The 19966-nt window shown below is 46.3% G+C and overlaps 3 protein-coding genes across 10 annotated transcripts; 2 read left to right on the top strand and 1 right to left on the bottom strand.

Annotated features, from left to right (window-relative positions):
• Positions 1 to 140: 140 nt before the first annotated feature.
• On the bottom strand, positions 141 to 2536 carry LOC113149227 (tripartite motif-containing protein 16-like). Its single transcript, XM_026341185.1, has 2 exons — positions 726 to 2536; positions 141 to 339 (listed from the first exon to the last, which is right to left on the bottom strand). Exons 1-2 carry the CDS (start codon positions 2272 to 2274, stop codon positions 221 to 223), a joined length of 1668 nt encoding a protein of 555 aa, XP_026196970.1. The 5' UTR covers positions 2275 to 2536; the 3' UTR covers positions 141 to 220.
• A 1126-nt stretch (positions 2537 to 3662) lies between these two features.
• On the top strand, positions 3663 to 8600 carry bub1ba (BUB1 mitotic checkpoint serine/threonine kinase Ba). 2 transcript variants are annotated; one of them, XM_026341186.1, is made up of 14 exons: positions 3663 to 4122; positions 4861 to 4915; positions 5006 to 5190; positions 5348 to 5445; positions 5608 to 5723; positions 5802 to 5896; positions 6142 to 6170; positions 6704 to 6761; positions 6876 to 7106; positions 7212 to 7352; positions 7476 to 7570; positions 7684 to 7836; positions 8027 to 8163; positions 8242 to 8600. In XM_026341186.1, the coding sequence occupies exons 2-14, from the start codon at positions 4869 to 4871 to the stop codon at positions 8522 to 8524; spliced, it is 1668 nt and encodes a 555-aa protein (XP_026196971.1). In that variant the 5' UTR covers positions 3663 to 4122; positions 4861 to 4868; the 3' UTR covers positions 8525 to 8600. The 2 variants fall into 2 exon arrangements, with proteins under 2 accessions (XP_026196971.1, XP_026196973.1); XM_026341188.1 differs by lacking the exon at positions 8242 to 8600 and having other exon boundaries at positions 7684 to 7856; positions 8027 to 8116.
• A 247-nt stretch (positions 8601 to 8847) lies between these two features.
• Positions 8848 to 19614, top strand: LOC113149665 (serine/threonine-protein kinase PAK 6-like). 7 transcript variants are annotated; one of them, XM_033325882.1, is made up of 13 exons: positions 8848 to 9636; positions 11263 to 11404; positions 11785 to 11851; positions 14206 to 14506; positions 14610 to 14706; positions 15284 to 15523; positions 15615 to 16166; positions 16579 to 17034; positions 17259 to 17392; positions 17468 to 17594; positions 17749 to 17874; positions 18039 to 18173; positions 18422 to 19614. In XM_033325882.1, the coding sequence occupies exons 6-13, from the start codon at positions 15317 to 15319 to the stop codon at positions 18587 to 18589; spliced, it is 1905 nt and encodes a 634-aa protein (XP_033181773.1). In that variant the 5' UTR covers positions 8848 to 9636; positions 11263 to 11404; positions 11785 to 11851; positions 14206 to 14506; positions 14610 to 14706; positions 15284 to 15316; the 3' UTR covers positions 18590 to 19614. The 7 variants fall into 7 exon arrangements, with proteins under 7 accessions (XP_033181773.1, XP_033181774.1, XP_033181772.1 ...); XM_033325883.1 differs by lacking the exons at positions 11263 to 11404; positions 11785 to 11851 and having other exon boundaries at positions 14206 to 14287; positions 14414 to 14506; XM_033325881.1 differs by lacking the exon at positions 11263 to 11404.
• Positions 19615 to 19966: the final 352 nt, after the last annotated feature.

Below are 19966 nucleotides of genomic sequence, written 5' to 3'. Positions count from 1 at the left end.
TGGTACACACAGTACACCAGTACACGTGGTACACGTGGTACACACAGTACACCAGTACACGTGGTACACGTTGTACACACAGTACACCAGTACACGTGGTACACGTGGTACACACAGTACTCGATGTTCTTTTTCTACCTTGTTCTTTCAGCTCTCGCACTCAGCGACTCTCTTTAGACGTTTGATGCTGCAGAACTCGGTGGGAACCTTCTGAACTGCACTACAAGTATTCAGCTGTAACAGTGATGTTACTGAACCAGTTCAGCAGTGAGATGTCAGACCAGCACACGGCTCTCGGAAGTTCAGCTCTGCCAGTCAGTGTGTTTAACAGAGTCAGACCTTCGACAGAAGACAAGCGCAACAAACAATTCTGTGATTGTTATTGAAACAAGTGTTTTATTCTTTGACAAAGGTTCAGTTTGTTCACACATTAAAAATGACATGACAACAGATTCACTTCATCTGCACGAGTTGGTTTTAGCAGAAACAGGTTACTGTGGTCATGATGATCAGAGCTTTGAAAACCTGGTGATTTGATCATCGTCAGTTGGATAAAGACGACAGAGACACAAACTAAATGACTCCCGTGGATCTGAGTTTACAGAACTCAGCAGTGTCTCCGTTATATATGAGCAAGAGTCCCGCGTGGAGAGGCTCAGTGAATGTGGTCTGGACTCTGTGGAGGAGAGTCATGGTTTCAGAGACGCTGTAGAAGGACAGAATACCTGCTCTGTGATCCAGGTAAACTCCTATTCTGGACGACGGAGGACCCGACACAGAAGATGTGACACTGTTGTACAGAAAAGTGTAATTGTTCATGTAACAAAGTAAAGCCCAAGACTTGTCATTTCGTCCAAATCCACATTCGTTCACACGCCCTCCTGTGTTGGGGGTCTTGTATGAGACGGCCACATAAACCCCGGTCCCTCTCCACTCCACCTCCCAGTAACAGCGTCCAGTCAGACTCTGTTTGCTCAGGACCTGCTGCCAGGAAGTGAATCTGTCTGAGTGGCCGCGGTACCACTGTTGTTTACTCATTAAAGTTGCTTTTCTGTTCCCCTCAGATAAGAACAGATATGTGTGTGCGGTGTTAGGATCCAGTGTGATTCGACACGAATAGTGTAAGAATCCAGATCTGGTTTTGAGATCTAGTTGCAAATTTGACCCATTTAGTAAAACATCCACTTCAGTCACTGATAGTGAGATCTTGGTCCAGGTCTCACTCAGCATGTCCTGTAGTTTGTATCTGAGCTCTGTCACAGCTGCTGTCACGTCCTCAAAGTACCTCAGAGGACGGATGTTGATGCTGGATGAGTCTGTAGCTTCACTGAGTCGTGACACTGAGGGGTAGCTCTGTAGAAACTGGCTGTGATCCTCTGTCAGTGAGAGCTGCTCCAGCTCAGCGTCTCTCCTCCTCAGATCAGAGATCTCCTGTTCCAGCTTCTCCTGAAGCTCTTTGACTCGACTCACTTCAGTTTCCTGCTGGGATCTGATCTGCTGCTTCAAATCAGCCCTTCTTTTCTCCATGAGACAGATCAGATCAGTGAAGATCTTGTCACTCTCCTCCACTGTTTTACCAGCAGAGTGGTTGATAGCCTCCACCTCCTGTTGAAGCAGCTTCACGTCTTTCTCTCTGTCCTGGATTCTCTGCTGGAGTTTTTGTCGACTCCCCTCCAGCTCTCTCTGTTTCTCCGTCCTCTCTGCTGCCGCTGAGACTGTGTCGTGACCTTTATGTTCCTCCACAGAACAGAGGTAACAGATACACTGCTGATCAGTACGACAGAACATCTTCATCACCTCATCGTGACGAGAGCAGATGTTCTCCTGCAGCTTCTTGGAGGGCTCCACCAGCTTGTGCTTTAGAAAAGTCGGGGATTCATAGTGAGGCTGGAGGTGTTCCTCACAGTAAGAGGCCAGACACTGCAGACAGGACTTGGAGACATTCAGTTTTCTCCGACTGCAGACATCGCAGGCCACGTCTTCAGGTCCAGCATAGCAGTGATCGTCAGGAGCAGCTTGGAGTCCGGTCTTCTTCAGCTCCTCCAATAAATCAGTCAACATGGTGTTTTTCACCAGGACAGGTCTCGGTGTGAAGGTCTGTCTACACTGAGGGCAGCTGTGGGTTTTCCTCTGGTCCTCTTCATCCCAGTAGGTTTTAATACAGTTCATGCAGTAGCTGTGTCCACAGGGAACAGTCACCGGATCCTTTAGTAGATCCAGACAGACTGAACAGCAGAACTTCTGTTGTCCCCACTGGCTTCCTTGCTGAGCCATTTCTCCTCCTGATAGTGAACATTAAATAGATTCACCTTCTCTGAACAGAAACGTTCTCTGTGCTCTGACTGAAAACAGATCTCTGCTCTTGTTCACCAGCTCCAGCACCGAACTCCATGTTGTTGAAACCCATCTTTATACTGAGAGATCTGTGAAGGGAATGGAACACGGAAATATGTTGACAGGGTGGAGCTCACTGTGTCTGAGAGCAGGTGATAAAGGCAGGCTTTCTGGTCTTACTGCATTCCCTACAATGCAAAGAGGAGTGTTTTGTGAGAGGCAGTGTGTGTTTTCCTAAAACATGTGGAGATAAATTTTGACCAGGTTAAAACCTAGCAGTTGCAATTCACAATCACAGTTATTCACGTTTTGAATATTCTTAAACTGAATTGGGTTCTAAGGAGGAATAACAGACAACACTTTAAATGTTGACGTTATAAAACCTTATTCTTCTATTTGAAGATGATGTCCAACCTGCTCTAACTTTGGAGAATTTGAATTAATTTCAGATGTTTAAAATAATTAATCACAGACTCTACATGCTAAACCCACTCCACCTACAGAGCAATGAAACAATATTTAAAGCAGGAATACTGAACCAGTATGATCCGCCATCGCCAGGCTACAGAATGGTACAAGTGGGATTAATATGGACATTAGCTCATGTTGTCCTACTATTGGCTGCAGGATTAAATGAGTACTACCTTTCTGAATTACAATCTGGTTTAAAGGCATCTGTGAATACACAATTAAAATACAAATTCTGTATCCCACATGTTGTTCTAGCACTGAGGACAATTTCTTAGCAAGCCACACAACAAATGTACATGCTGCCATGTGGTCTACTCTACTACAGTAGCTTAAACACAGCTGATACTAGCTGCTCCAGTTATGTTTATTATCTATAACTACCCTTTAAGACATAACCATGCACCTACAAATTTTAATTAACAATAAAAAACACACATCTTCATTAACACGTTCCTGTGTCCACAAACAAAGAATCAACCACCCCTACAGCAGTTGTTCATCCAGCACTGGAACTGTGTGGGCTTCTTAGACCAGGGTCTGTGGAACCGTGCAATTTGTGTCAAAAGCAGAACTAATCAGCTGCTGCTGTTTTTTCTCATTGCCAAAAAAGAAAATCCTTTAAACTCGTTATACTGAGAGATCAACATATGACATATACAAAAATATGTTGACAGGGTGGAGCTCACTGCGAGAAAGAGAATGTGGAAGGGTTTTCAGCATCATTGGTTTTCTGTCTACATCACACCACGAGTTCCAATTTAACCTTGTAAAGTTAATGAAGGTCTGGGAAAAATTCAAAAGGTTGCTTCAAAAGTAGAAGTTGTAGAAACGTCAAAATAACTTTCTGTGTCTTTATTTGTCATTTGTCACATTTACATGTTACAGATGAAATTGGTCCTCTGCATTTAACCCATCCCTCTGGGGGAGCAGTGGGCAGCTACATACAGAGCCCGGGGAGCTAGTGTGGAGTGTCTTGGTCCAGGACACACCTTCTGTATCTCAAGCCAATGATCTACTCATTAACGCAGGAAGAACTGTCTTCAGCACGTTAAAGAATGTGTACTTCTACTTCAAAGTTTACTACAAATAGACTCCAGAGGAAATCTCTCTGTTTCCAAAAAGGATGATTCAGAAGCACAGCGCCGCTCAGCGGTACTAGGCTGCAGTTCAGACTCCGACCAGCGGGGGCGGAGTGACATCAAGGAGGTCAGAGCGGAAGTGACGTCCAATCGAGTTGTGAAACTGTCCAATCAGAGCGGCCGCAGGAAGTTTAAAGGTGACGTTAGCAGCCGGCGGATTTGAACATTTTGACGTCAGGTAAGAAAATGATCGGTTTTTGTGTAAATGTAAAAACGTCTTTTAAATAATCTGCAGTGTAAATATAGTGTCGTAGTCCAGGATCTAACTGGTTTTCAATCTCTAGAATTAACGTAATTAACTGTTTCCTCGAGTTCGGCCCGAATACAAACAGCCGAGAACAGCTGTTTAGTTAAAGTTGGAAATCTGTGGTTACTGGGGCCGATTATTATTATTATTATTATTATTATTATTATTATTATTATTATAGTGGACAGAAATGAACTGACTTGACACTGATTAACTAGTAAATAGAAGTCTTTCTAAAACTACTAACCAGTCCACTCTGCTGATTAAGCTGAGACTAAACCTACTAAGCTGGTGTGAACTGCTGAGGGAAACACCTGGTTTAAGGTAAATCTGTTCTCACTGTTTGTTACACGGGTGTGACGAGTAGGAAGAAACTATGCAGACATTCACTTTAATTTCTGATTAAACGCTAAACAACCAGAGTTCAAGTTATTCTCAGATCCTACGTCTCAGGTAGAAACTGATCAGACATATTGATCAGGTAAATCAACACTGACACTTTACAAACCAAATACAACCAAATTTATTAATTAATTACATGATGAAATGGACTGCAGCTTAACTGAATACAGTCTGTAATGACTGTTGCACAGTGAACTGCTTTTTTTATGTTGCGATTATTGATTGATTGGTTTAGACTGACAGGGGTGTTCTGATTGGTCCATCCAGGTGTGGTCATGGCTGAGGGGCTGATGTTGCAGGTGGGGTCGTCTGTCTACCGACCGTAAGTTTGTTTCTACTGGTTAAAAATTCATCACCTGAGGTAAATCTCAGATGGAACTGACTCCTCTGCGTGTGATCCTATTGGCTGCAGGTCGGCCAATCGCTGCGAGTCGTTACAGACTTGCGTTAGCAGAGGGATGGGGCCTCAAAATGAAGGCGGGGACAATCTGAGGAGTGAGTACTGTAAAGAGCTGCTGATGAGAGGAGGCGTCGAGCTCAGCTTCGAGGAGCTGCGAGCTGAAAGATGCTTCCAGAACAGAGACGGACAGATGGATGGTGCGTTCACTGACCTCAGTGTGAGCACTGACAGCTCCACAAACCATAGATTAATTACTGATGCATTGACTGACCTTAGCTGTCACGTTCACTGATATTAAGCCACTGTTTAACACTGTTAAAATCTTATATGATCAGCTCGTTCATTTTCCTGCAGAGAAGCTGAGACACCTGACAGACTTGAGGGAGCAGCTGACGCAGGAGCTGGAGGAGAAGAACAGGATTTTACTCACCTGGAGGATGAGCCAACAGCAGGTACCCTGACAGTTCTTCTGCTCAGGTCTCTCGCTGTGGGTCCAGTCATCCTTTATCTTTACCGTTCTTTTCAATAAAAACTTTAAACCAACACCAACAGGGGCTGTGTTTCTCCACTCCCCAATGACCCTATAGTGAGTCTGACTGCAGCTCTCCCTGCAGGTGCTTGATGAAACCTCCAGCTTTCAGCACAGGGACTCTGACAAACCTCTAGCTGCTGCGTCCTTCCAGATATATGATGATTCCCAGTCCCAGCCTGACGCTGCACAGCCTGCTGGGTAATAAACACCCCGTACTCATAAATGTCTCACTGTAAATCAGACCTGATCAAACTCTTCATGTTTCTGATGAAAAAGAGGCTCTGAACCGTCTCCAAACGAGCTGCTGGACGATGTCTTCCTCCGTCCTGACGAAAGAGGACTGTGTCTTAAAGTCCAGTGTCCGCGTCCAGGTGAGTCTCTTCCTACAGGAGATGATCATTTTATAAATACACTGAGATGTTTCCTGAAACCGCTGCTCGCTGTAGTTCTGTACTTTTTATGATGCATTTGTTGGCAGGTGTTTGGATCGAGCGGAGCAGATTTTAAGTATCTTGGCAGCTTCAGCTTCAGTTGCATTTAACAGCTTTAACTGAAAACTGTAACCAGTTGTTCGATCTGCAGGTTTATCAGCTGTTTCTTATTGGTGTTGTTTCAGGTGCTGTCGTTCCTTCTGGACTCTCTCAGGTTTGTTCACCTCACCACTCTCTACATCTACTGTAAGTCAAAGACTTCAAGCTCAGTCTTACAGATTGGTGCTCGTACTTCTGATCTTAGGACATTTTAAGACATTTTTTTAGTTAGTTAGGAATAAATAAAATCTAAATACATAAATATGGACTATTATTGATTTTAGGTTAACCTAATATCAATAATGGTCTCTGGAAAATAATTAAAAATTAAAGTTTTCTTGGATTGTGTTCAACGTGATTATCGATACTTTATCAATCACCTTTGTGGGAATAACCCTTCAGGGTTCAGTGTCTTGTCTGGAGACACTTTGACTGCTGACCCTGGGGTTTTAGACAACTGCCCTACCGGCTGATCCACACCCACAGTCGCCCTAAATACGCACATGACTTGACCTGTTGCTGCTTACGGAGTCAGCACAAAGATGGGGGCAGATATGTCCTAACAGCACAGACTCAGTTTCCAAATGAACATGAAGTAAAACCTGCTGCTTCTTTGGGTTTTATCTCATGTTGTGTCTGTTTCCTCAGCAGAGCTGCTCTCAGACTGGGGATGCGACCCGGTCTGGACCCTGTCCATCCTCTAAAGGTGAGTTTTCATTGTTTGAGCAGTTGAGTCTGTCAAACAGCAGACGGAACCATTATTAGACAGAAACTGGATCAGTGAAAGATGCACTGTCTGAGACCTGTTTCCTGTCCTCAGATCGTCGTAGAGGGACGACTGAAGACCTACAGACTCTGGTTCACTCTCGCCCTCCATCTGTCCCTCAGAATCCACTGTCCAGCATCCCAGAGAAGCTGAGTCCCATTCAGGAGACCAGTGTGGAGGCCAGCTCTCTGACATCTCTGGGGGGACTGTCTGCTGGAAACTGCAGTCCTCTGGAAAAGGACCAGGACCAGGGTCAGGAGGAGATGGGACATTCCCTGTCACCTGGTTGGTAGTTCACTGATTGCCTCATTACACCTGTAAGGACAACGTTAAGAGTGAGTGTGAGGAAGAACTAAACCAAGAGGCTCTGTTTGGGTTGTGTGTCTGCAGCAGTGGGGGGAGTGGTGGATCCATGTGACCCCAACATGAGGTGGTGGCTGTTGGACCTCTGTGATGTCTCTTCCTCTGCTGACCTTCACTCAGAGTGTGGCCCCCTCCCTGCTGTGGAGGAGAACAGCTGTCTGCAGCTGGGTACGTGAGGAAGCGATGGACCTGCTGTGGTTAGAAATTGGTTGATTTAATCAGTGTCATCATTAGGAATCATTCTAACCACCTACCTTGACCTACCTTGACCTACCTGTGTTGTGACACCAGGGGGCGCAGTGTATCTGATCTTCTCCAGAGTTGTGGGTGGAGGGAGCTTCTCTGTTTACAAAGGAGCCACAGGCGACGACTACGTGTTCATCAAGGTAACGCCGTGTCAGATTTACCTCCACCTTCAGGTTCAGCCAGAGACCAGCAGTGACTAAACAGGCCTGTCTCCATGGTAACGGATGCGTTTTCCTGTGTTTACCTGCTGCAGGTGGATAGCTGCTCTGTTCCCTGGGACTTCCATCAGTTTAATCGTCTGAAGAAGGGCTCGTCCTCCACCGCCGCTCTTCCTCTGGTCAGCTGCTTCCTGTTCTTGGACGGCTGCATCACCGTATACACCAGTCCGCTGGAGCACATGTTCACTGTGAGTCCCTTCGCGAGCAGGTCTGTACAGGTCCTTCACAGTAAACGCAGGGTAGTGGGACGAGGAGTCAGAGCTGGATTCACTAGTAGCATTAGTGTGGTTGAAGGTCAGGGTCAGGGTCAGGATCAGGTTCCAGACAGGAAAACGGTGGAAGGTGCTCGGTTCAGTCAGTTCGTCCTCTGTGTGACAGGAGCTGAGCGAGTGTGACCCCTGCGACCTGTCTGTGGGTCATAAAGCCATCGGTCTGCTGCAGCTGGTGTCGCAGCTGCACTCCTGCAGGCTGCTGCACACAGCGCTGCAGCCTCACATCCTCAACTGTTCTCACAGGTAGGTCAGCACTTGGAGGGGGAGGGGCGTGATATGGTTACAGAGCTTTTACTGTGTGTTTGGTTGTGGTTCCTGCAGAGGGTTCCTAAGCCCTGACCAGGTCTTCCCGGTGGACTGGTCCTCCTCCGTGGACCTGGACCTACAGCAGGATGTCAAGTCAGTCCAGCAGCTGCCTTCAGCTCAGACCTACATCAGTCTGGGTCTCCTGGATCCGACTGCCCCCCCAGAGCTGGTACCACCTCAATATACCTGTTCATCCTGTACAGACTTCACGTCTTTCGCTGAGATAGTAACTCCACCCACTGTCTTACCTGTCAGGTGGACTTGGTGGGTGTGGCCGAGACGGTCCATGTGCTCCTGACCAGCAGTAAGATGACGCTGGTGAAGGACGATGGCGGCTGGACAGCAGAGAGGTTCGGTGGACAGGAACCCTGGTACTCGATCAGTCCTGGATTAGTTCACTCTGAAACCTGGTTTACGTTAACACAGGATTATTCCCAGCGTGGTGTCCGTGTAGTAAACCTCGCTCTCTCTCTGCAGCGACATGTTCTCCAGGATGTGGAGGAGGTTTTTCCGCCTGCTGCTGAACGCTGATGGTCGTTCGCCTCCATCTGTCCTGACGGAGCTGACGGAGCAGCTGCTGACACTTTACCACTAAAACCCCGTCTGCGTTTTGTCTGTTCGTGTCTGTGTCTTCAAATCAAAGTAAAGTAAATAAAAGCTGTTTTATTGGATTTTTCTGCTTGGTGTTTGTCAGAATTTAACCAGATTAAATGGAAGAACTTTAGGAACCAAGTCCCCAGCTCTGTCAGCAGAGGATGCTCTGAACAGACTTCATTATGTGTTTTCTTATTGAACCTGAATCATATCGCAGCTTAAACCTGTAATATTTATTTCACTGAACCGGTTCATTCGACTCGGAGTAATTCAGCTGTTAATGCTGTGAAATACAATTTGAAGTAAAGTGAATGGAGTCTGGCTGTGTGCTGAGTCACGTCCTTCCTCAGCCTGAGGGAAGAGACAAGCTGCAGCCTGCAGAGACATCATCAGATCTCTGTGGGGGAGGGAGGTGTCTGATCAGGTTTCCACTCACTGTCTCACATTTACCTGTTAAAATCAAAGCCCTCCTTTAGACTTGTCAGTAATAGGAGCAGACACGCAGACAATATGTTTCAATTTGGGAACTGGTAGTAGTTCATCACACACCAAACTCCATTCAGAATTTCCTTATTTCTTCTGTGAACAGGTGTCGGCTGCTCTTCAACCATCACTTGGTTCAGTTCCATAAAAACCGAGTTTTAAAGTTAGTTTGAATTTGAATTAGTAAAGAAACGGACGGCGCGCCGAGCTAAGCCCCGCCCTCCTCCACCGTTTCCCTTCATACCTGGAACAAGGTGAGACAGGGACGAGCGGAGAGACGGAGGACGGCAGCGGGAACCCACCTGTACGGACTCACCTGGACTCTACAGCCAGGTGAGTGCGTTTTTCTCTACCTGCTGGTTTTAAGATGTAAAGGACCCAAACGGTTCTCAGCAGAACCTTAAAGGAGCCGAACCCTGGTCGAGTAGTCCAGAGAGAACCAGGTCAACACAGGTGGGACTTGTTCTGGAGAACTGTCCTCAGGGTTCTAAAGGGTTCTAAAGGTTTGAACTGGTCCGTTCAGAACCAGTTCAAGTACAAACGGCAAGATTTACTTCGTTACTTATACATCCTTGTACTACACGTGAGAGGGAATATTGTACTTTTTACTACATTTATGTAACAGCTGTACTCACTAGTAGTAGTAGTCACTAGTAGTATTAGTATTAAGAAGCAGCTGCTACAACACATTCAGGAATAACATCATATACTGTGTATTAGTGTGTACCGAGTAATGGAGCTGTGTATTAGTGTGTACCGAGTAATGGAGCTGTGTATTAGTGTGTACCGAGTACTGTAACTGTGTATTAGTGTGTACCGAGTAATGGAGCTGTGTATTAGTGTGTACCGAGTACTGGAGCTGTGTATTAGTGTGTACCGAGTAATGGAGCTGTGTATTAGTGTGTACCGAGTACTGGAGCTGTGTATTAGTGTGTACCGAGTACTGGAGCTGTGTATTAGTGTGTACCGAGTACTGGAGCTGTGTATTAGTGTGTACCGAGTACTGGAGCTGTGTATTAGTGTGTACCGAGTAATGGAGCTGTGTATTAGTGTGTACCGAGTAATGGAGCTGTGTATTAGTGTGTACCGAGTAATGGAGCTGTGTATTAGTGTGTACCGAGTAATGGAGCTGTGTATTAGTGTGTACCGAGTACTGTAACTGTGTATTAGTGTGTACCGAGTACTGTAACTGTGTATTAGTGTGTACCGAGTAATGGAGCTGTGTATTAGTGTGTACCGAGTAATGGAGCTGTGTATTAGTGTGCACCGAGTACTGTAACTGTGTATTAGTGTGTGTACCGAGTACTGTAACTGTGTGTTAGTGTGTGTACCGAGTAATGGAGCTGTGTATTAGTGTGTACCGAGTACTGGAGCTGTGTATTTGTGTGTACCGAGTACTGGAGCTGTGTATTTGTGTGTACCGAGTACTGGAGCTGTGTATTAGTGTGTACCGAGTAATGGAGCTGTGTATTAGTGTGTACCGAGTACTTTAACTGTGTGTTAGTGCAGATACTTTTACTTCTGTGGAACAAATCTGGACCAGACTCTGGTTCAACACTGGTTCAAATACTCAAATACTTACTGCAGTACAATGAATACATATTTTACAGTGGTACTACTTGTAGTACAGAACATTTTTGACAAGTACTTTGTGAGAACTGTTCCTTTTAGGATTTTATTTGGAATAGAGTGGTTCTGCAGTGTGTACTTTGTACTGTTACTGCAGTAGAAGTACGTTTACAGTTCGATCTGGTGAAGTTCAGTGGAACCACTGAGTCTGTACTGGAACCGTTTCCCGTCCGGAGCTGCAGAATCCTGCTGAGCTGCTGTTTTCTGTTGAGAGACTGAAGACTGGCAACATCGAGGAGTCGGACTCAGAAATCACTGTCGCTCTTTGGGCCTGTTGTTGTGTTGTATTCCTTCTGATCAAGTTTAAACCTGTGACCTGGTTCTTCACAGAACCTGTTCCACTTTTCAGGTCTACCGCATCATGTTTCATCTCGTTAGGACGGAGGAGCTGATGGAGTTTCTGTTCAGGTTTACCCCAGGACCCCGTTCTTCATGTGTGGAGGACTGAGTACCAGAGTCTGTAACCTTTAAGGTTCGTCTGGAGTGGTTCTTGTGAAAGTCTAGAATTTTCTCTTCCTGTATAAAAACAGTGGGGCCTAAAACTGGATCAGATTTCATCTGGTCCTACAACTACAAATAGACCCAATTAAACTAATTAGACAGAAACACTACACGTCTCATTTATTTATCCAACCTTAAAAATAAACGCCCATCGACTTTAGTTTTCCAGACGTTACGCTGAGGTTTCCTGGGACCTCCTGGACTCTACACACGTCGACCACCCCGGGGGAGGAGAACAGTTCTGTTGGATGTTCTGTCTGACAGTCGACTGGTGGAGTCCAAACTCTGATGAGTGTAACAACTCTTCTTCTGTGGTCTTCAGAAATCTCTTTGTTTACTTCTTGTTGTCAGGGTCACACTTTGACAAGATCCAGACCGGACCTCCCAGACCCACAGCGGATCCTCATCACTGAAACAGGTGATGCGGTTTCATTGGTTCCTCTTCATCACATTTTAAACAAAGAACAGCAGAGAACATTATTTATTAAGCGTAGATGTTATTCAACCAGTGAAGTAAGAACATGTGGAATTTAATGCAGCAATAAAATTTGTCACAGGAACCACTAAATGATGCTGACAATCGTTTTTGCTTTCGTTCAGTACCTTTCACCACGTTTGTGATTTTTACTGTGGTCTGAGCTCATTCGCTGGTCACCTTGTCTCGTTATGAACCTTTTCCCCCGCTGACGATAACTAAACCTAACGTGTAGTCAGCTGCAGCCGCCCTGTTGGGATGTGACGACACATCTGCTCGACCGACACAGTGTGTCACGGTGAGCTGGATCCAAGCTGCAGCAGGTTTTGGTGAATCACTCTGAGGTTGAATTGCTTCCAGTCGGACAGCTCCGGTGACTTATAGTCAGACTGAAGGGTCGTGGTGGAGCTGTCTGGTCATGTAGTGTGTCGGTTTGATTCCTTAGGTATGTCAGTCACACCCTGATTACACACACAGCTGCAGTCTGTAGCTGTAGAGTGAGCTCACAAAGTCTTCAGACCCCTTCACATTCTGCACTCTGGACTGTGTTTTACAACCTGATCTAAAGGAAATGCATTTCCCACCAAAACCCCTTAAAGACAAATATTAAAAATCAAGAAAGTAAAAAAAATCTGTGGCTCCAACGTCAGTTCATCCTGTCTGCTTAGTTTCCTTCACGTGTGTCTAGAACTGGACCGGAGTCCACCTGAGGCTACTATCCTGCTAGTTTTCCTACTATGTGGGGTCTCTATCTCTGATAGTAGATCAGGTGTGTTCAGCCAATCAGAAGCTGGAAGTGCAGGAATCGTTGCAAAACGAGCAGGACAGTGGTTCTCGAGGACTGGGATTGGACTCCTCTGGTCTAGCTCAAAACAGATAAAAGTGTTTCCAGGAGCACGGCGGCCTCAGTGATTGAGAGATGGATAAAGACCGGAACCACCAGGACTCTTCCTAGACCCAAGTCACTGACAGATGATGAACCTTATAGTAGAGGGGGCTGGTGAAGCCACAGGAGGGAGCAGCTGTGGAGCAGTTGGTAGAGTGGTTGTGTCAGGAAAAACCTCTGCCCAATAAAGTGCAGTGTTATTAATAATTATTCATTATTATTATTATTATTAATAGTAATCATTAATTGTTAATAATAATATTAATAATATTAATAATAATAATTTATTATTATTAGGGGCCGTTTTACAGTTTTATTCAGCCCAGCAGTAAAAGAAGACAAAAGATGTCGAACCAGATGATAAATGTAAAAACAGCTGATTTGTTAATGTGGTTCTTCAGGAAAACTGATTGAATCTTATCGTGAACACAGACAAACAGTTGTGTCCTGCGTCAGTGTTTCCCAGAGAACCGGTTCATGTTGTGGTTGTTTCTTCCAGGTTGTTTACTCGTAGCCTGACTGGGATCAGTTCCAGCTGGAACCTGGAAACTGAAACCAGTGTGTTGTTTTAAATCCCAGAGCTGCTTCTACACCCAACCTACAGGCTACAGTCCGTCCATGACACACTGCGTGTCGTGTTTGTGTACAAAACTTAAAGGGACAGTTCCGACTGTTAGTCGGTGACGTTTCTGTCCACGACGCTGGAGGATCAGAAACACTTCACATTCCTCCACCATGATAACTGCAGCTCTGTGACTTCTTCTGATGCCCTGCAGCAGCTGGACGGAGGTTTTATTATTAGAAACCACTTCGTTGTATTCTGTTCTTGACTTCTAACAGACTGGAACAGAGCTACTGAAGAACACGATGTTTTCTTCATTTGCATGTGTTTTGTTTGTCCAGTTTCCTTGAGTTTCCTTGAGGTTCCTTGAGGTTCCTTGAGGTTCTTTGAGCGCCACAGGGCCACCGTAATGTTTGCCATTTGTTTCTGGGTTCAGGTTCAAAAAAACTGCCAGACTCCAAATCTAGTTAGAGCTGATGGTTCAGCTTTGGTCCAAAGTCTCACCCACTAAAACAAAGTGACACAGGATTTACAGTCCCACTGAGATCCGAATCCTTCTGGTCTTTCAGGACTGTTGACTTTGAGGAGTTAAACTGAGTTAAATCCTCTTTTTATCTTATTACCTGGAGCCTTTCCCCGCGGTCACTGGGCGAGAGGTTGGGTTTTATTGAAGAGAACCTGTTCAGGACTTGGATGGCAGGTTTGGACCACATGTGAAGATGGCTGCTGCAGGACCTTCACCACTCCAGGACCCTGAAGCATGTGGGGGAGATCATAGTCGCCCCCTCCTGGCCTGGAGAAAGAACTCCTGAGAGGGAAAACTGAATGTGATCTGCTTTATTTTCACAGGGTGTGCAGAGAGCAAACGCCGTCAACAAGCCCAGCAGGCCCAGAGACCCGTGTGCTGGTCTGAAGTCTGGATTCTTTCATTGTGAGAAGCGAAGCAGCTCAGAGCGTCTGTTGAGGACGATCAGCTGACTCCTCCTGGCCGGATTAGTTTCCTCCACATCCTCCACCGCTCCCACTGAACAAACATCGTCTGTCTGTTTGCTCCCAGGCTGAGCCGGGCCAAACTGGGGAAAAACTGACCTGAACCAGGCAGGACTTCAGCAGGTTTACCTGAGGGGGAGAGACACTAACTCGCACACAGGTGAGAGAGAGAGAGAGAGTTGCAGCCTAACCGGATCTGACAAACCTCCTTTTAAACCAAGTGACTGTTGTTTGTGTCATTTTTGTGTCCTTGATCCATGAAGACTCCATGACGCTCCACCATGATCACATCTGTGAGGTCTGAACTGATGTATTATAGAGAGAGAGCAGGGGCCACAACCAAACATACAATCCAGTAACGTAAGTGTTTTATGACACATGCAGAGCAGGAAGTCGTGATGTTGATCAAATGTTATAAACATATAAACCACAGAAGTAGAAAAACTCCTAGTTTGACCTGTGTCACAGTGTGTGGGACGCACAGGTGTGTGTGTGTGGGACGCACAGGTGTGTGTGTGGGACGCACAGGTGTGTGTGGGACGCACAGGTGTGTGTGTGTGTGTGGGACGCACAGGTGTGTGTGGGACGCACAGGTGGAGCTTTAAGCACAAAAGTTGTTCTGAAATGAATCACACTTACAGCTCATTCTGCCCCCTGCTGGTTAAAATCTTTAATGCAACTGTAGCTGCAGACAGGTGAGGTCTCACCTGGACTGTTCGGTCGGTTTGTGTTTGACAGGAAGGAGGAGGTCACGTGACTCATGTAAATCACCTGCACAGGAAAGAAGGCGCGTGCTGTGTTGTACCGTCTGTAAACAGTGCATGTGTGTGTGTGCATGTGTGTGTTTGTGTTTGTGTTTGCGTGCGTGCGTGTGTGTGTGCTTCAGTTCTCCATCATGTCTCGGCCCAATCAGCAGCTGTGTTGTTGTTTCCCTCAGGTGTTCGCTCAGACTTACTGCGTTGCCGTGGCGATGTTCCGCCGCAGGAAGAAGAAGCACAGACCGGTGATCTCAGCACCTCAGGACTTTCAGCACCGCGTCCACACATCATTTGACGCCGCCACAGGAAGTTACGTAGGTCTGCCGCCACAGTGGCAGAGCATCATCGACACGCTGAGGAGGCCGCGCCCCCTCGTGGACCCCTCCAGGATCACTAAGGTGGAGCTGGGACCCAAGAAGGTCAGTGGGATCGGAGGTGATATTAATCATCACAGTCCAACTTCGACACCTGTCGATCAGCATCACGTTCTGCTCTGTCGTCTCTCTGCAGACCATCGTTCGGGGCAGTTTTATCGGACACGGCGACTACATTAGTCACGTGATCTCAGAGATGAGTCGTCTGTCCGTCACCAGCTCCAACTCTCTGCGTCGCAGCAGCCCTTCGGCACGGAAACGTGCTCAGTCACTGGGTCGACTGGGAGAACTGGTGGAGGGCGAGTCGTACCAGTACGAGGAGCTCAGTCGACAGAGAGATGATGGGAAGAGCTCCACTTACTGGCAGGACCGCATCCGACAGGTCCGCAGCGAGAGTGGCAGCCCCAGGCTGAATGGAGCGCTGCAGAGAACCAAGTCCACCTGTCAGGTGGGGTCTGAAGCTACACCCCCCAGCCCCGGGACACCGCAGAGGACAGGTGAGACAGGTGGCCATTATGCTCAGAGTGAGGGGACGGGGTTAAGAGACAGGTTGGCGTCCTGTCACAACAACCCACAGACTGACAGCAGACCTCATTTGAGACTGAAACCTGCTGTCAGTCACCTGCCAGACCTGCTGTCCTCCTCCAGAGACTCTCCCAGACGGCCCCACTCCTCATACGACCTCAAGGTAAAGGAGCAGTTAGCAGGAGCATTAGTTTGGACTAATCCTAACAATAACCCTAACCATAACTATAACCTTTAACGATAACCCTCAACCCTAACCCTAACCATAACTATAACCTTTAACCCTAACCCTAACCCTAACTTTGCACAAAGACTGGAAACAGTTTGACTGACCTTGCTGTACTGTACTGACCTTATTTTGTAAAGTTTGGGCGAAGTTTAAGTTTAAGTAGAAACAATCGACTGCAACGAGTCCAGATTTCTTTGAACTGAACTCCAATTCTCGTACAGAGGTCGAACCTGGATTCTCTCTGCTGCTTTGTGTAAAACATTATTTACTATAGGTTTTGTAGAGAACAACCATAGAAAAGCGACTTCTACCAAACATCCTGGTTATGTCTTCATTCTTCCCCCAGACCACCTCCCCACTCCTGCTGCCCCCTCCTAACAGCACTAGCAGTCCCATCATCACAGGTCGAAGTTTACCCCAGCGCTCACTCCGACCCTCCTCCAGCTTCATCACTACTGTAAAATCACAGACCACCCCGAACCAGGACGACCCATCCCAGTCCCAGCCCTCCCCCACAGGATCTCCAGCTGCCTCCCCTGCCCAGCCCTGCACTGCCCCCACCCTGCAGTACACAGTACCTGATGGAGGTCCTCAGAAGGTGACCCATGAGCAGTTTAAGGCAGCACTGCAGATGGTGGTGGATCCAGGTGACCCGAGAATAACTCTGGAGAACTTTGTGAAGATCGGGGAAGGATCAACTGGTGTGGTCTGCATCGCCCGAGAGCGACACGACGGGCGTCAGGTCGCAGTGAAGATGATGGACCTGAGGAAACAACAGCGGCGAGAGCTGCTCTTTAACGAGGTACAGAGAAACCGGTTCTAACTGAAACTAAACTCTGTGCAACTTACTGTTAAACACAGAACAGGTTCTGGTCTAGTTCTCGCAGACGACATGCATTTATTTCAGCAACAGAGGTTTTTGAAGGTACTTTTTTGTATTGTCTCTGTGTATTAATACAGGTTTAGCAGTTTTAGGTTCCCATTCCATGTGATGTCATAACTTCACCTGTCCCTGTGATTTCTCAGGTGGTCATCATGAGGGACTACCGGCACCAGAACGTGGTGCAGATGTACCGCAGTGCTCTGGTGGAGGAGGAACTCTGGGTTATCATGGAGTACCTGCAGGGCGGCGCTCTCACCCACATCGTCAGTGAAACCAGGTGAGCAGGTTCCGGAACACCTGTTTGGTTGAGTTTGGCAGGTGGTTGTGGTTCTAATGCTTCTGTGTGTTTCAGGTTGAGTGAGGAGCAGATCGCGACGGTGTGTGAAGGCGTCCTGCAGGCGTTGTCTTATCTTCACTCTCAGGGAGTCATTCACAGAGACATCAAGAGCGACTCCATCCTGCTGACGCTGGACGGCAGGGTAACACCCCCCAACTTTAACCACTGTGCTGGATCCTGTCACTGCTCAGTTTCTCAAACTTGAATATTGTGTAAAGAACTTGCTCATAGGAGGATAGAGAGAGATTTCATGAGATAAAAAGAACTCATCAGTCTGAACTTCTGTCCTGCTGCAGATAAAACTGTCAGACTTTGGTTTCTGCGCTCAGATCGGTAAAGACGTCCCGAAGAGGAAATCTCTGGTGGGGACTCCATACTGGATGGCTCCTGAGGTGATCTCCAAAACCCCATATGGGACTGAGGTAACAGCCGGAAACATCACTGTTGACTCTGACGACCTGTTTACAGCTCTTTGAGCAGGATGAAATGTAAACCTGCAAATAAATGTTGCGACTGGGATGTAAATGTACATTCCTGTATGAGGTCTGATGCCAGGATCCAGGTGACCTCTGACTGTTTCCTTCAGGTGGACGTCTGGTCTCTGGGCATCATGGTGGTGGAGATGGTGGACGGAGAGCCGCCGTATTTCAGCGAGACCCCCATCGCTGCCATGAAGAAACTGAGAGACGAACCGGCACCGACCGTGAAGAACATCCAGAGGGTCAGACACATACACACGCAATGTGTTAATGTGGTGTGGTCGTGAGGACCACCTTCTACAAATGCACTATATTGTGAACATGGGTTTACCGTAGCTCGATATAAAAAAGTCTGATCAAGTGATTCTGCATAATTCTGTACGGTCTAATGACCTCCCTACGGAACACGTCTTCACAATTTGAGTAGTGGACTGAACCGAGTGCTACACAAATGCTAACTGTCTAACGGCATTACACTCTTTGTGCTCAGGTGTCTCCAGTGTTGAAGGACTTCCTGGGCTGCATGTTGACTCGTGACACGCTGCAGCGCAGCAGCGCAACCGACCTGCTGGAGCACCCGTTCCTGCTGCAGGCCGGAGCCCCGCGCTGCCTGGTGCCGCTGGTGGAGCAGTACCGCAAACGCATGTCGCGCTGCTGAACACCTGAGATACGCAAGGGACAAGGAGTTGTACAACTAGTGAAACAGGTGCTCAGTTTCTCATTACTTCCTAAGAAGGCTGTTGGGTTCAGGGGCCAATCACATACCAGTGTTGCTGTAAGCCCTCCATCAGGTGGGAGAACTGTGCCGACAGCCGCGACCTTTGACCTCAAGCTGCAGGCGGTTTGTTTACATTAAAGCCCGTTCACCTGTGCTTTTATACCACCTGGATCTTTTTTTGGCAGTTTGTCCGTCACTTCCTGTCGTGAACAGAAGACTTCGATGTAATGAACCTGTTAAAGGTTTCACCTCTTCACGGCCCCTGGATGGTTTTTGTTGTCTCTGCGTTTCTGTGCAGACAGATTATTTTTAACTAATAATAATGATTTAAAAACAGAACATTTCAGTAACAGAAAATAAAATTCAGTACACAAAGCAACATGGGAAATAAATCCCGGATGATTCGGTCACATGTCAAAACGTCTGTACATTTCAGAACTTTTTAATTCATTTATCTGATAAGTTCAGTCACAGAATAAAGTATAATGATGAGTTCATACTGTATAAACATAAACACAGACTGTACGGTTAAAATCAGCTCCGTCTTCACTCGCTGCAACACGAGTTGTTGTTTACACAAAAACTTTCTTCAGTGTTTCCAGAACCTGGCGGCGTGTTCAAGCCAACTGGTCCAGGACGGGTTCTGTGGATCAGTGGAATGAAATCAAGGAAGTATTTTGTTATATTTTTACCAGCGTGACTGTTGTGACACTAGAAACACACTGGAAACAGGAAAAGTGACACATTTCACTCTGGGAGGTTTTGTATGTTCAGGATTTTTTAAACAGTCAAAACTGTAACAAGATCGTTTCTGAGTCATTGAACGAAACGTTTTCATTTTCTGCTGTGATGATGACAAATGATCAAAAGCTCTTTTAGATTTATTCTGAAAACCTGCAGCTTTGCACACGTTGGTTAAATGATCTTTTATAAAATACAGATGTTAATAAAGTGACATGTTTTAAAATGTGAAATTTCTTGTCTTTTATATCAAATTATTCCAGAAGATCCAGTTAAAACTTTTATACTGCAAACAACACAAACACTAATCTGTCTACTAATATCAAAATGTCATTTACTATATTTATTTATTACGTAGATTTTTTTATATTTGACTGTTGTAGAATGACTTCCTTCATTTTAAACGACTTTTGATGCATTCCAGTAATGATTTATTTAGATTTTTGTTCACCTGTTTTAAATTCGGTGAAACAAGAAAAGATGAGTCATTTCTTGTACAGTACCACCATCAGATTAGTTGTCTTGATAATGTTATCGAGACCAAATCTATGTTTATTTCTGTCTCTTCAATAAAAT

Source organism: Anabas testudineus, chromosome 24 (genome assembly GCF_900324465.2).
Source record: "Anabas testudineus chromosome 24, fAnaTes1.2, whole genome shotgun sequence".
Taxonomy (NCBI): Eukaryota; Metazoa; Chordata; class Actinopteri; order Anabantiformes; family Anabantidae; genus Anabas; species Anabas testudineus.
This window is presented reverse-complemented; position numbering and strand designations above follow the sequence as displayed.